Here is a 15,957-nt window from a genome sequence, read left to right on the forward strand (position 1 = left end):
GGGGGGGGGGGGGGGGGGGGGGGGGGGGGGCGTGGCTGGTGGCAGCTGAGGAATGTTTGCTGAGCACGTGACCAGAGACAACACTCATTTAGTTACATTTGCTCACGTGTGTTTGTTTTAAAAAGTTAGTCTTATTACCAGATAAATGCACCTCAGAGTATTTTCACGGACTTTTAAAGGACTCTGTTCAAAATTAAACGATTAAACAGGAAAATCTCAACTACAGCCATCTCTGGGTGTTCGGTTACGGGTATTGTTTAATCTTCTTCTTTAAACTTTTATTATTTTCTAAGTGTTCAATAACAAATATGCTTGGCTTTAATCAGATCAAAATCAGATCAAGATTTTAGGGCGCCAGTGCTATCTCCAACCTGGCTCCCTCCAGAGATGAGGGACAACTCACTGCACCCGGGAATCTTAAACATCCATGGATTTTCTTCTCCTTTCTCTCTGGATAAAATCTAAATCTCTAATGCGAATCTGACGCCATCACAGCCCTCACATCAGCCAGCCGCTCCCCTGCTCCTCTGACCCTGGCCACGGCCCGTTCTCAGGCCGGGACCACACAGCAGGGCTGCAGGAGCCGCCAAGCCCGAATGGTCGGACCCCCAGCCCGGCTCCCACAGCCACCCTCCAGCCTCCCCACCTGCTCCGTGCCCCAGAAGGCTGCCCACCTGGGCAAAGCGATGGGCTCCCTGCCCCCAGTTTCCGGCAAGGACACCAGCAGATGAGACAGAGCTGGAGTTCTGTGGGGCTGCCGCCGCGTCTCATCTGAAGCTCCAGGCTCCTGGTCTGGGGCCCGATCCACTCCCTCCCCACACGCTTCAGGCCCAAGTACGCTCAGAGAACCCCAGAACTGCCCACAGTGTGAACGAAAACTCCCCTCAAATCATGCTAGCCTGGCTGGCCGTCTGCCTCCAGCTGAGACCCTGACAGCAGGCTGTCTCCCGGGGCTCAGGAGGGCGGCCTGGGCCAGGGCCTCCCCGCTACTCCACACCCATTCTGTGGGTGCCCTGGGTCCCCGCCAAGCAGGCCACTTTCAACAGGCCATGCCTGGCTTCAGAAAACCTCAGTCTCCCCACCTGCTCTCTTTGTCAGCTCTTCGCTTGCTGCCCGGCTTGGAATACGGTTCCTCTGTAGCCGTGTGATCCCATCCCCTGCCCCCTGTTCCCCACTGGACATCCTTGGATGCAGTCAGGCTGTCTCCTCAGCCCCAGAGCTGGACATGCAGGGTTAGCCCCCCTCCAGGCTTTTACCTCTGCATGCTCCCCTCCAGTGCCCCCTGCCTCTCCCACAGCCTCCCGGAAACCCCCTTCCTCCCCGTCAGTCCTCAGCACTTTGTTTGCTGTGGATTCCCGTGTACCACTCTCCCCTCCTGAGTGGACTGCAGGCTCTAAAGGCAGGACAGGGCTTCCCTGGTGGTCAGTGGTTAAGAATCCACCTGCCAATGCAGGGGACACAGGTTCGAGCCCTGGTCCGGGAAGATCCCACGTGCCACGGAGCAACGAAGCCCACGCGCCACAACTACTGAGCCTGCGCTCTAGAGCCCGCGAGCCACAACTACTGAAGCCTGCATGCCTAGAGCCCGTGCTCCACAACAAGAGAAGCCACCGCGATGAGAAGCCCGCACACCGCAACGAAGAGTAGCCCCTACTCGCCGCAACTAGAGAAAGCCCGCACGCAGCAACAAAGACCCAACGCAGCCAAAAATAAATAAATAATAAATAAATTTATAAAGGCAGGACAAATGCCTTATCCCCCAACACCTGACACGAGGGGCCACCAATTGACTGTCCACTTCCCCACTCACCTCCTCAAAGCTCTTCTTCTCTGAGTCAGCAGGAATCACATTTTCCCGGTGTTTGGGCAGATTGTTGGGGAATCGCTCCAGCATCTTGGTAGATGCAGACAGTGGGGTCTCGTGGTGTCCTGTGAGAGGAAGCACAACCTCTCATGAGAACAGTTTCTCCACACAGTGGTTGCGCTTGACCCACTAAGCTTAAGCAACCATCACTCCCCAGTGAGGGGCCCACGATGCAGACGCTCACATTTGTAAAGTGAGAGAGAGCGGGAGGCAGTGACAAGAGAAATTCCGTCAAGACAGAACTTTTATTCCTCAATGGCATCAGTGCAGTATTCTGAATCTCACAACAAGGAGCAAAGAAGTGTCCTTGTCGCGAGAGGGATCGGGATGTCCAGGACACGTTCAGAGCAAGGGTCGTGTGGATAATCCCTAATCAAGGCCGTACACTGTGAGGCACTATGAAGCTTCATCAAAAGCTCAAGGAGGGGCTTCCCTGGTGGCACAGTGGTTAAGAATCCGCCTGCCAATGCAGGGGACACGGGTTCAAGCCCTGGTCCGGCAAGATCCCACATGCCGCGGGGAAACTAAGCCTGTGTGCCACAACTACTGAGTCCTCATGCCACAACTACTGAAGTCCATGTGCCTAGAGCCCGTGCTCCACAAGAGAAGCCACCGCAGTGAGATACCCGTGCACCGGAACGAAGAGTAGCCCGCGCTCACTGCAACTAGAGAAAGCCTGCATGCAGCAACAAAGACCCAATGCAGCCAAAAATAAATAAATAAATAAAATAAATTTATCAAAAAAGATATTGCCCCCCCCAAAAAAAAGCTCAAGGAGTTCTCCCTTCAACGCTGACCCCTGTCACATCACTCCACTAAGGGTACCAAGTCCCCATCTTGGTGTTTAAATCGCACAGGTGGAGTTCTATTCCCACTACCTAAACACGAGCTTCCCTCCTGGGAAGTGAATTATTCAGAAGACAGCACGTTTGCTGGATGGATTGGGGATCCCGGGTCCCTGTTTGTTCCTTCACTGTTCCCCACACAACTATTTCAAGGCTGTCTAGCAGTCATTCATTACACGTTTATCGAGCATCTACTGTGTGCGAGGGACAGAGCTAAATAAAATAAAAGCAACGATATTTGATATGGCTGGACGATCTCTTCAGTTCTGAAGTTAAACGACTCCACACACCGCCCAGAAGAGCCAGTCACTCTCTCAAGCTGGGCTCTCAGCACCCTGACTGCTTTCTTCTCTGTTCTCTCACAGCAATCAGATCTCACCTCAATTCCAGTCTCACCTCTGTCCTCTGTTCTCCCAAACCTATCAAAGATCGTATGGTATGTATTTCCAAGACAAAAACAAACAAGAACTAGTCTGAGCTACATACATTTCTCATCTGGAGAAAGCCCCTTGAACTCTCTCTCTTTGGGTCAGTTCTCTAACTGTACCATAACACTGTTCGCTAACGGAAGCCTAAATTTGTTTTGAGCCACCACCAAGTTCCCCTTGTCTTCCAAGGAATGCTGAGACGGCGGGATATCCTGAACTGGTTGCCCGCTTCAGACCTCTGAATCGCACTTGCTGGTGGGGCCCAGGGATCTGACCAGGAGTCTCTCCAGGTACCTCTGAGGCTCACTAACAGGAGACCGTCTCGCTAAGAGCAATGAGGGGTCCCCTCCACACACCACCTTGCACTGCAGCGCCTGCTGCTCTAAGAGCTCCAAGTCCCACCCCTCGGCAGGGCACCTCCCAACACACTGCACCAGAAGGGGTTAGCCCGAATCCCCTCTTCGTCCTGTAGTCTTTGTAAGCAGGCCTCCCCTGTAGTGGGGCCTTTAGCAACATCTTGGAGCGCACCCTGAACCGGCTGTGCTATAAATGTAATCGTGAGCTCCTGAAACACTTCTGTACAAACAGAACCTGGTCTTAGTGATGTATCTATCACCATCCAATAATGTCCAGGCTCCAGAGCTGAAAGCACAGGCCCTGCCCTGAACCTCCTGGATCAGGAGCTCCAGGGGTCATGCGTGTCTATCTGACGTAGGTCCCAGGTGGAGCCGAGAGCACCCCAGGTTAGGGCCACTGCTCTGGGGTAACCCACAGACCACACCACTCAAGCCTGGAGAACTCGTCTTATTTTCAAGATTAAGGCGAATGTGAGGATATCCTTAATGTCGTCCACAATCACCAAATCAGAGGACATATTTGGACATAAACGAGCATATCCTTTTACCCGTGGCCCTCAGTCTACACAAAATTATCACTCAGTCCCACTACCTTATTTAGAAATGACCAGCTTTGAAGTTTCTCAAAAGGGCTTTCCGAACTGTGGGGTACATCCCTAATTACTTCTTTATACCTTGTCGGGTTTCTCAGTTTTCTTACTTGGAAAACCTTTCCATTTTAAAAGGATTTCATTTCGGGACTTCCCTGGCAAATGAGTGGTTAAGACTCTGCGCTTCCACTGCAGGGGGCACAGGTTCAATTCCTGGTTGGGGAACGAAAGATCCTGCATGCCGCAAGGTGCAGCCAAAATAAATAAATAAAATAAAAGGATATCATTTTGCAACTGAGCCATGAAGACTTTTTCTGGATTTTTTTTGGTCTCACACATTTCCTTAGTTTCCAAAATTTTTTCACTTCTTAATCACTGGTAGACAATGTATCCCTTAACTGCTTTGTAAAACTAAGCGGCCCTGTGATTTTAATGACCTCTGCCCATCAGTTCTTTTTTTCCTCCACTTTGGGCCCATTCACCCACACTTTCCGAACTAATTCTGTTCAAAAAAGGGTAGAAGTATTTTGTTACCTCCTCTGCCCATTATTTGGTAAAAATAATAACCAGAAGAAAAACAGCTGTAAGGAGTCAGGATGAACAAAAGACAACAAGGCCTGGACGACTACAAAGCAACCGATCGGGGCTCCAGGACATCCAGTTTCCTTCCTCCCTGTGATGCCCAGTTACACACCCCCATCCAGATGCCACCGCCTGGCTGCCTCCTGGCCCTGCAGTCTCCCAGGCGGCTCCACACCCCTTTCCCGGCGCCCCCAGGCCTGACCTCTCTCTGCCCTGGTCCCAGTCGACACGAGCGCCGAGCAACCACCAAGCACCACGGAACACCACCGAGCACCACCGCACCGGGAGAGAATGGGGAGGACAAAGCTCATTAGCGCCTGCGTGCTCCAGCAGCACCTCGGGGCTGCATCCCCACCTCTCCCCACCTCTGGCGCTGGGAGACGGCAGAATTGGGGAGGGGGCTGCCGCACTGGAAAGGCAAATCCGGTCAAGAAAACTCCGTCCTGCTCTAATTACTGGGGACACTTGCCAGACACACAGCTCCTGTCACCTCTGCCTGCATCGGTCACACTCGCTGCCTTCCGGTGTCATCTCAACTTATCACTGATGGTGGCAGAAACGGAAGAGAAGGAAAAAGGGACCACCCCAGGGGACTTCCCTGCTGGTCCAGTGGATAAGACTCCACACACCCAACGCAGGGGGCACAGGTTCAATCCCTGGTCAGGGAACCAGATCCCACATGCATGCCGCAACTAAGAGTTCACATGCCACAACTAAGATCCCGCGTGCCGAAGCTAAGACCCAGCACAGCCAAATAAATATTAAAAAAAAAAAAAGGGACCACCCCACACACCCGGGACTTCTGCACCCAAGTCCAGCCTCCAACCCTTCACCACCCTCAATCCGTCCCGGGTCTTCCACCCTTTCCTTCCCCAGCCCCGCCTGCCCACGCCCACACCAACTCCCAAGTGACTCCTTCCACAGAAACTGCCTGTTTTCCTAACTCTACGTGGATATACCAAGGGTGCTGACCTTGCACAGGGTCACTGTGAGAAATAAGGAAATATCCTAGAATGCTGACTGCCAGTGCCCGGCACGCCCCAGACATCCAACATGTGTCAGGTCACTGCACAAAGTTTACACTATTTAGTACTGGAGTTCTGGAACATTAGACAGATGATTTTTGAGAACTGACTTGGTAACACAGCTAGCCTGTTTATTTTCCTTGGGGGTGAAATATTCCAAGGTCTGAAAGACCAACTTGGACATGAACTGAGCACAGAGCTGAGGACTGTTAACTAGCAATGTCGGCTCTTGGCCGCCAGGAGGCAGCACGGCGGCACCACGGCCACGAGGAGCCAGCTCTTACCGATGAGCAGCCAATAGTTGTGCAGGTAGTTGAGCTTGCTCTTCCCCTTGAGCCCAGGGTCGAACTTCAGGTCCGTGCTGGGTGTGATCACACACTCCCCTTTGTCCCCGATGGTGACACCGTCGGTCTGGGGTCCTTCCAGCAAAGGAAGGGTGCTGCCTCGGGGCTGGGAAGACAGACTGGAGTGAGGCTGGGGGTGCCCATGTGGACAGCAGTGTGCCTGCAACTGTCCTAAGCACGCGGTCCTATTGTGGGGCTGGTCAGGAAGGCAGAGCAGGACTCCAAGGCCCCAAGACTGGGCAGGAGCAGCCCCTCCCTCAGGACGTGACAACGCTGAACTGAAAATTCGGGGTACTTCCCTGGTGGTCCAGTGGTTAAGACTCCGAGCTCCCAATGCAGGGGGCTTAGGTTCGATCCCTGGTCAGGGAACTAGATCTCGCATGCTGCAACTAAGACCTGGCACAGCCAAATAAATAAATAAATATTTAAAAAAATAAATACATAAATAAAATAAAATTCCGATGTCTTTTATTTATGTATTTATTTTGGCCACACCGCGCAGCACGCAGGATCTTAGTTTCCCGACCAGGGATTGAACCTGTGCCCCTTGCAGTGGAAGTGCGGAGTCCTAACCACTGGACCACCAGGGAAGTCCCTCAGACGTCTTTTTAAACGTGGACATCTCTTTAAATGTGGGAACTGGGAATCAGGAAGGGTGTGTGTGGAATTCCAAGAGGCTACTGTGAGAAGCAGATATAAGTGAAGGAGTTACACATGATACAAGTGACCAGGGTGGGAAAGCTCCAGCCACGAGCCCGGTGCTGGCTCGGGCACTGCTGGACCCAGGCAGGCGCTGCCCTGACACGGGAGCAGAGGACTGACTCACTGTGAAGACAGGAGATGCCAACCAAACAGTTCAAACGTCATAAGGACCAAAATGGCGGCCGGGACTGTGATACCTCAGACGCTGACTGAGCGCCTGAGGCAACCTGGCGAGGTCCCAGGAGGCTGGACCAGTCACGAAAGGATGGACAGGATTTGAAGAGGAAAAAAGGAACACGGGAGAGCATCTGAGGTGTGAGGCGCAGCCGGAACAAGGGAACTCTTGGAACTCAGGGAGAGGATGGACGGTGCAGCCCCACAGAGACACTAGCCGTGCGGCAGTGGATGGGTGTCCGGGGCTGGCCTGAGGGGAGCGTGAGCCCCAGCTGGGGAGTCTAGACTTGAACCTGAAAAGCCAAGGGGAGTAACCGGGGCTTCCTAGGCTTAGGAGGCTGCTTTAGTCAGGTGCATCTCTTCTCATGAGGTCCTGACAGACATGGTACACGTAGGAACTGTTTCTGAGGGTGTTAAGATCTGCGTCCTGCATCGTCAGCTAACAGGATGTTCATATGTAATTCATTCGTTCGTTGCTAAAATGGCACAGGACTGTTTCGGAGGCTGCATTTATGAGCCCCCCGCCCCACACAGTGGACTCACCACAACGGCGACCCCCTCGTGTACCATTGAGGGGGAAGCGTAGAGGCTGGTAGAGTATTTCCCCACATACAGGGTGGGCCTAGGAGACAAACAGATACATGCATTCCACTGTCATTTAATTTCTGGACCCCACAAAAGGGGGCTCTTTGGAGAGAAGAATCACAGCCCCGAATCCCACTCCTAGGAGGAAGCACATTAACCCCCGAGGCTCTCTGGGCCATGGGGGTGTAAAGACAGGGTACTGCCCTGGGAACCAGGAAAGCGGGACTGCGGGGCCCGCTGGCACTGATGCCTTCGAAGCGTGCACAGGCCACCTGCCTGCCAGCCGGGGTTTCCTCATTTGCAAATGGCGGGGCTGCGCTAGCTCACTCCCGCGACAGCCTGAGGAAAGGACCACGAGCAACGATCACCCGGGAGAGACTGGAGGCTTGTAACCATGGCACAGCCTCCAAGACGGCCCGACCAGGGTGCTTTGACAACTGAGCTGCCACCAGAATCCCCACTGTAGTGTCTTGTGGTTCCTAAAGATTCTAGAGGTTTTACAGAAGCCCTGAGAGAGTCAACTGCTCTTATCCAGGGGACGCACAGGAAATCCCAAACCCGGCGAGACTTCCAGCGGGTCCCTGTTAGGGGCATCGAGGAGGGGAGGGGATCTGGCTTTGTCCGTGGTTGTCATCAGCGTGACAACGCGAGGCTGCACATCCAGACCCTGCTGGTTACTATCAGTAGCCAGTCTGGGCTGGGTCACCTGCTGAATTCTCTAAACCTCTCTCTGCAAACCACCTTACATTTGAACGGTGCCGTAAATTCAGAGAACATTTCACACTCACCCGATCTCCTCCACGGCTCGGCAAAGTGGGCAGCTGAGGCCCAGCAAGGCTAAGTGACCGAGTTACAGGCTATTCACAGGTGGGGATGGAGAACACGAGCCTGCTGAGTCTTAGACACACCCCCTGACACTTTGGTCTTGATTTTTAAAGCAAACACGACTTACAGTAAAATTTTAGAAAATAACAGAAAGTTAAAAAATAAATACGTCTCTCATATTCCCACCACCTGAGATAGATCCAGATTGTACTACAGGTAGACAAGGCAGTCTCTCTCCTATTCCCACCCATAATTTTAATTTATTTACTATTGGAGAATCTGAAGCGTCCAGGAGTGTCCAGTTCTTAGATTCTGAGGTTTCAGAACAAGCCGTTCTTGCCTCTTTATGTTCCTCACGGCTTCAGGGACACCGGCCCCGAGCCCTGGTCCTCAGGTCATGGTACGGCTCACTGCTGCTACAGCACCAGAACACCAGGGCCACAGCCGCCCCCTTCTGCCCTGAGTCCCCGACTCACATCAGCTTGCTCTTGGCCTCCGTCTCCTTGGGGAACGGGTACTTCCACTTAGTGATGCGCCCCACCTCCCCCGACATGAAGGTCAGGTAGCGCAGGGTCTCCACAGCGACGTTGATGTGCATCACCTTCCGCAGGCCCTCCCGCTGCCAGATGTAAAAAGCCACCACGGGGGAAGCGTAGTTTTGGATCCACAGGACGTCCCCAGATTCACTGTCCACGGTCACCACCAGCCCATCGCCATTGGACACAAAGTGGGACATTTCTGTACAGATCAGATAAACATAGCGTGTCGAGTCTCACCCAGCTTGCGACCACATCCTCTACTCCCCTGGCAAGCTGCAGCCACTCAGCTAGAGGAAACAAGCCTTCTGGAGTGTTCTCAGATCGCCTCCAGACAGCTCCGCTGGCTTCCAGCGAACTCTCTCAGGCCCTACGATAGCAAGACACTGAGAGCTGCCGGGTTTATAAATATAAGACAGGGCCACTCTCTCACGTGGTAATGTTCTTTCTTCACTTGGTAATAGCATTCGATTCAATTAGTGGGATTCAACTGCTAAGAAGAAAGGAAGCAATGGAGAGCCTATGAATCTGGCATCTGACAGCAATCATTTCAAACTAGCGAGCAAGCTGAAAGTCCGGGCTGACCACTGCCACTGCCCACGTGTGACCGCAGAGGAGGTCTGTCAGACTTTCGGGTACCAGTGTTAAGATGGGAAAACTGGCTTTTATGTCACAAGCTGATGTTTAATTCTGCTTCTGCTTCCCATGGGCTTGTAGTTACTTCCTTCTGGGACACGGAGGGACTCAACAAAGTGTGCCCTCCCTCCTCTCGGGCTAAACTCGCCACCATTTTACCTGGGTTCCCTCCACACTTCTCGCCCAGGCCCCTGCCTTCAACACTGACTACTGAAGTATTTACTACGAGTCCATGGAAGTCCAGAACCTGGTGACCAAGAGTGTCTAAAAAGAAAATGCAGCTTTCTGGAGCCCTCGTTTCCCCACAGGTCACAAATACCCGCCCGACCTCACCAAGCCACCGAGGTGCTGGGGGAACTTACTATATTCCACGTCGTCCTCGGGCAGCGCAGCTGCGTAGTCGAAGTAGGTGGCGTTCCACCGGAGCTCGCGGGTTTTGGTGTCGTACATGGTGATGGTGTACTCTGGGGAACACACACCAGCCTGTTACCTGGAGGGGCCACGGCACCTGCGGAGGTGCTGACCTCATCTAAATTATAACAGACGAATCCTCCCTAAATGGTGTGTAAGAAAACCCAGGCCATCCACGGGGAGAGAGACGGGCCACGTGGAGGAAGACTGGAGTCCCAGACGCAGGAGCGAACCTGGCCGACAGCAGGTGGAGCACAGGCAGGCCGCCCACGCTGTGCCCTTGAACTCGAGACTCACAGGATCATGAGCGATGTCTTGGTGTTGTCTTAAGCCACTTAAGTTTCCGGGTGGTTTATTACACAGTATAGCAACAGACAGCTGAGGTTCGAAATCGTTACCCAGATGTGCGATGGTGCCCTAACAAAAACCTGTAACGTGTAGCATTGACCTTGGGACCGGGTGGCAGATGGAGGCTAGAAGAGCAGTAAGGAAACTGCTGCTGGAAGCTGAAAACGATGGTCCAGGTTAGGTAGTGGCGACACAATTAGTAGAACTACTTCTTGCAGTAACTTGGAAAACAGAAGGAAAGTACCTAATAAACTCGTGGATCTGTCTAAGGAGATTTCCAGGCGGAATGCAGAACACACCAAGTGGTTTCTCTTAACTGCGTATGGTACGACGCAAGGGAGATAAGCTAAAGAAGAAACCATTCAGTTTTCAAGCTGAATCTAGAGGAACAATACAGGGTCCAGGACTGATGCCCTAGCTGGAAAAGATTCTCAATGTGAAAAATGGCCTTAGGGCAAAGATCAGGTTCAGGTGCTACCAATAAAAAATGGCTCTGGGGTCAAGATCAAATCAAAGATGAGGCTCTAAGGCCCTCCTTTGAGGCCTCAGAAAGATTTAAGGTGGTCCTACATAGACCCTCTGCTAGGTAAGAGGGTTCTAAGAACCGTAAGAGTGCTGTCCCATACCTCAAAGTAGAGAGATTTGTGGGTATGGCTTTATATCTAATGGAGTAGACTATAATTTGACACATGGGAAGCCCACGAAGATTTTTAAGGGAGTGATACCAGCATGGACCCAAAAAAACAGAGACAGTCAAAAATGGGGGGAAAAAAAAAGTCCTCTTTATCCCCAACTTTCAATGGACAAGGAACAGATTGAGAAAGCTACAAAACCCTCACTGTTTCTTAAGGAAAAGAAAGGACTTCTCAGAGGGAAGGACCAGGCTGCTGAGAACAATGTATTGGGGAACCAATTCCAGAGGGCAAGACTGGGCCCTAATCAAGGAATCTTCCCTGCCTTCAGAGTAGGGGAACCTGAAAACATGTGCCTGGCTGGATTCCAGAGTCACTAAGCACCAGTGACGGCTGTGTGTCCATCCTTCCCTCCCTTGTTGAAGGGGAGTATCCAGTGCAACTCTCCTATCTGTGTCTATGTTGGAGGGGAGATAATGTGTCTCCTTTGATTCACAGGTCTCCAGATCAGAAGCCTCGCCCACTTCCAAACCAGATACAGATCACAAGCTGCTGGATTTTGAGCCCCATGCTGTGGCTGGACTTGGGGAGTCTTGGGAAGGGGTGAGTATATTCTGCATGTAGGAGGGTTGTGAATTATTGCAACCAGAGGGGAGCCTGTGGTGGAAGGTCTGAAAAGATCACCACCATCAATACTCCCCCATCCCTGTACCTTACGTGACAGTCTTCCCACTATGAGGCTGAGTCTATTTCCCTACCCCTTGGTTCTGGGCTGGCCCCGTGACTTGCTTTGACCAACAGGCTGCAGTGGAAGTGAAATTCCAGGACTTCTGAGCCCAGACCTTAGAGGCATTGTAACGTCCACTTTTTTTTTTTTTTGGCCGTGCCTCACCGCTTATGGGATCTTAGTTCCCAGACCAGGGATTGAACCCAGGCCCTCAGCAGTGAAAGCGCAGAGTCCTAACCACTGGACCGCCAGGGAATTCCCGCAACGTCCACTTTTACTCAAGAGGAGAACCCAGCTGCCATGTAAAGAAGTCCAGGCTATCTGCATGGAGCTGAACCAAGGTCCCAGACATCTGAGTGAGCCCAGCCAATAGCCTGTGGAGTGGAGGCCATCCATCCCTGCTGAGCCCATGGACCTGTGAGCAGTAAAATGTTGGTGTTGGAAGCCGCTAAGTTAGGGCGGTCTGTTATGCAGAGACAGATAATGGAAACAACAGATAGCATTACACGCCCCCCCCCCCCCACACACACACACACACGCCACCGGACGCCAGAGAATAGCCCGATTCCCTCAGACACCGCAATTCTACCTGAGAACCAAGCAATGTTTATTCCTGGGTGAAGGCGGGACCACTGTAAGGCTTTACTTGATGGACACAGTAAACCAACCAACAAACCCTAAGTGGCCACTACAGTTGGAATACTTGATAGTTATGGGGGTTGGGGGTGAGTGGAGAGTCCTGCAGTTTCACAGAGACCCTCCCTTGTGATTACAGGAGAGCTCAGCCAGCCTCTAGGGCCCAAGATTATTAGTCTCACTCATTTTTAGAAAAGCACTGTTTTCCACAGCACCTGAAGGAAGGTTCTCTCTTTTTTTTAAGGCCTTGGCTACCTGAATGCTTAGACCTAAGTTTAGTGCTCAGTTGTAATGACTGCATCTTAGGTTTTGGGTATAATCTTTCCATTCTAAATGTTTTCTGGCTCGCTTCCCCTTTTAGCTCTATTTTAGCCGTCCATGCCACAGTTTTTATGGAGTAGTGGTATAGGTCAGGGGCTGCACACGTGAAATGAGTAAGGCAGATCCCTGGAGGAAAAGGCCCCCACCCATTCACTCGCTGCAGCCTCTGAACACCTGCTACGTGCCAGCAACACGCCAGGTGTGGAGACTCGGCAGGCGAACAAAACCAAGTCCTGCCCTCAGGAAGCCGACAGTCTAGCAGGGGAGGCAGAAAATACGCACATATGATTTAGAAACATGTAGTGATGAGTGTTGAGAAGGAAGGGGCTCTGGAGGGAGGAGGTGGGAAATGGTGCCGAGGAGGAGGGCGCTGCTGATGCCTGGAAAGGGCCGCCGATGGGCGGTGTGAACGGCTGTGCGTGCCGAACACGGAGAGCTGTGGTCCCCGGGCAGTGGGGGAGCTGCGGGGCGGGGAAAGGCTTCACGGAGAGGGAGCCTTCTGAGCAGCGCTGGGAAGGAAGAATGGACGCCGGCCACACAGGCAAGAACGTGTGTACCTGGTAGAGACGGACCCCACTACTCCAAGTTTAAAAAAATAGCGCCGCTTATTCTGGGACCTGATTGGAAATGTTTAAGTGAGGGAAATGCAGCGGGGGAAGAGGCAAAAGAGGTCGCGGAGGCATCAAGGGGGCTTTGCGGGCTACGGTGCAGTTTAGACTGGAACCCTCAGGGCTGGGGGGCGGCTGGGGGGCGGCTCTTATAAAGGGGAGTGACATGGTAAATCTGTGTGTGGACTAGACAGTTCTGGCCCGCTTCTAGAGAATGAAGCCCGGAGGCAGAGACCCACGGGGAGGCTACTTCAGGTCCTTTTTTTACAGACAGGCAGGTTGTACATGATAAAAGGTTCCTTCTTACCTGTTCGCCCAAGATACAGAAGAGAGGCTGAGGGGCAGAGACTATCCGCAAAGGCCGATGACAAAGTCTGCTGTTTCTCCCCGGTCAGGAGGTCAATGACGTACCAGATGTCCTGCTTTTTACCTGCAAGGTCACAAGGACACGCTGTGATTTACACTCGCCCAATGTGGAAGAAACACATCCCTGCCAAACTAGCAGCCCAAGACGTTGTCTGCACTGGCAGACAGGCCTGAAATTCTTACGTGTCAAACACATTTCTCTGTTGCTCCAAGGGTGACAAGGTTAACGGTAACGTGGAGATAATAAAACTTCTTGGACCACCGGGTCTTATAACAACTTAATAACCTAGTCATGGTATAAACATTTCTCCAAGCCTAATAATGTAATAACTCACAGATTTTATTGCTCTGATGAGTGGCTTTAAATATGAAAAATCTGGCCTGTAAAGGCAATCCTTTTCCCATAGACTAGGATCTACATAAATCCAGAAATGTACCCAGGGGTTTGTCTCCCTGGTAACCATCATTCATATATCTCAATGTCCCTACTAATGAGCCCTCATGTAAAGAGGATCTACAGTTACTGTTTATAACTCTAATTAGCTGGTACCTGTGACCGGGCAGTAGAGTTGGTGGCAACCTGGTGCTAATGAGGCCAAAGTTATCTCGACCGTGACCCCAGCCAGTAAGTGACTCCCCAGCCACACGCTATACTCCTCCCCTCATTCAGCTGATTAAAAGTTATAAACAGGTGGACAGCATAGCCAAACAACACGATGAGGAAAGCTCAAAGCATATGTATCAATACTTATGGTTATATACACCAGACCATCCTAGTAAGTTCCTGAGAAAGCTGCTTTATAAATACAGGATACTATTACCACGGCGATTTCAAGATAAATACAGCTCCCACCTGAAGGTCAATGCCTTCACCGTGATGCGCACGTCTCTGTTTTGTAAGGCTTGCTTTGTAAGACAAGCCTTGTCTCTTGTGTCTTCCTACCTTATTAGCCAAGTTTCCTATTTCAAGGGACTCTTGGAAGCACAGTACCAAGATGCCAGGAAGATCACAGGGCATCAGAATTTGCTAAAGCTACACTTAGTTCTAACAGAGGTAGCACACGTCTGAAACTTGTCTGTGGATCGCAACTTCCCGTTCTCAAAGACAAGTCTTAATATGAAAAAGATCTGAAGACAGAGAGAAAACATCACCAAACAGCTGTGACCAGGATCCCTTTCCATCTGGCTTGGCACCCTTCGGGTTACTTCAAGGACCATCACAGCCTGCATAACTCAGCTACCACTTTAGTGGATGGATCGGCCAACTGCCACAACTTTAAATGCACCCTAAGTGATGAACTGCTGGTCAGAGCTGGAAGACCAGGCAGAAAACAGTGACACAGAGGGTGAGAAGATGTTCAGAGGGGCCCGGGGCATGGCCCAGAAGACAGAGGAAGCCTGTGCCGATCACTTCCTCTGAATCCCCAGGCTGGGGGCTTCCTCATTCTGAAGGTGTGCAAGGAAGCAAGAGCCCCGGTCTCCTTAGGCAAAAACTTAAAATCCAGCTTGGGCCTGCGCTCGAGGCCCACAAACACACATAAAGCTCCCGAGGCATGAATAGGCAATAAGCACTTTAAGTTCCTCAGAAAGAAAGCTGCTTTATAAATACAGGATATTATTACTACTACGCTTTCAAGACAAACACAGCTCTCATTTGTGTTACAAATGCATTTTTATTGACATTTTGGCAGTAACATGGTAAAAGGAAAGCAGCTGATCTGATGCTTTGAAGATGTGACCCCTGTAGGTATGAAGGCACCTTATCTAAGCAAGCTGTTATGTGCTGTTTTTAATCCAATATTCTGATAGCAGGAAATACTAAGAAAGCCCTATAATTAATAGGCAGAGCCTGGCTTCCCTTTCTTGGCTCAGACGATGGTATTCACTTTAAATTTCATCCAGTTGCTTCTGGGTACGTTGCAAGTTGCAATCTGTAAATCGCAAGGGTAGGTCAACACAGCAGCTAAAAGCTTGTTAAATGAGTAACCTAATGGTGTCAAGTCTGCTCCCAAGTGGGGGGAACCCTTTCTTAATAGGTCAGCTGATCCTGGCGTGAACCAGCACAACCGAGGCAAGAAAGACCTTTCCCAGAAGGGCCAGTGGGGGAGTGACTCTACACCTCTCTCTCAGACACGCCACTTTCCCAGATTCTGGGGTTCATTTCCAAAAGGGATCAAAGTTTCAGGAACCCTTACCCATGTAGAGAATTCCATCCGAACTTCGGCACGGGGATGCCTGCACCAACTCTGGGATCGTAAAGGGAAGTTTCTTTAAAAAAAAAAAAAAAAAGGAAAAGATAACCAAGTCTTGTGCAATTATTACAATTTCACTGCACAGTTTCTGTTACCCAATTCTGCTAAAAGGGAGGAGCACTGTTGATGGTAGATGGGAGTTTTCCTAACTGGAAACCAGGGAG

At 51.4% G+C, this 15,957-nt stretch overlaps 1 protein-coding gene across 1 annotated transcript in view; it reads right to left on the bottom strand.

The window, feature by feature from the left end:
- ERN1 (endoplasmic reticulum to nucleus signaling 1) overlaps positions 1 to 15,957 on the bottom strand; it is an 83,236-nt gene that overhangs the window by 18,724 nt on the left and 48,555 nt on the right. Inside the window, exons 5-11 of the mRNA XM_029212325.1 lie at positions 15,737 to 15,809; positions 13,483 to 13,605; positions 9,855 to 9,956; positions 8,797 to 9,058; positions 7,454 to 7,532; positions 5,975 to 6,140; positions 1,811 to 1,929 (exon numbers count right to left, since the gene is read on the bottom strand). Coding sequence (XP_029068158.1) covers positions 1,811 to 1,929; positions 5,975 to 6,140; positions 7,454 to 7,532; positions 8,797 to 9,058; positions 9,855 to 9,956; positions 13,483 to 13,605; positions 15,737 to 15,809 — 924 coding nt within the window. The remainder of the gene's footprint in view (positions 1 to 1,810; positions 1,930 to 5,974; positions 6,141 to 7,453; positions 7,533 to 8,796; positions 9,059 to 9,854; positions 9,957 to 13,482; positions 13,606 to 15,736; positions 15,810 to 15,957) is intronic.

Source organism: Monodon monoceros, unplaced genomic scaffold, assembly GCF_005190385.1.
Source record: "Monodon monoceros isolate NGI ecotype Baffin Bay Population unplaced genomic scaffold, NGI_Narwhal_1 Super_Scaffold_9, whole genome shotgun sequence".
NCBI classification, from domain to species: domain Eukaryota; kingdom Metazoa; phylum Chordata; class Mammalia; order Artiodactyla; family Monodontidae; genus Monodon; species Monodon monoceros.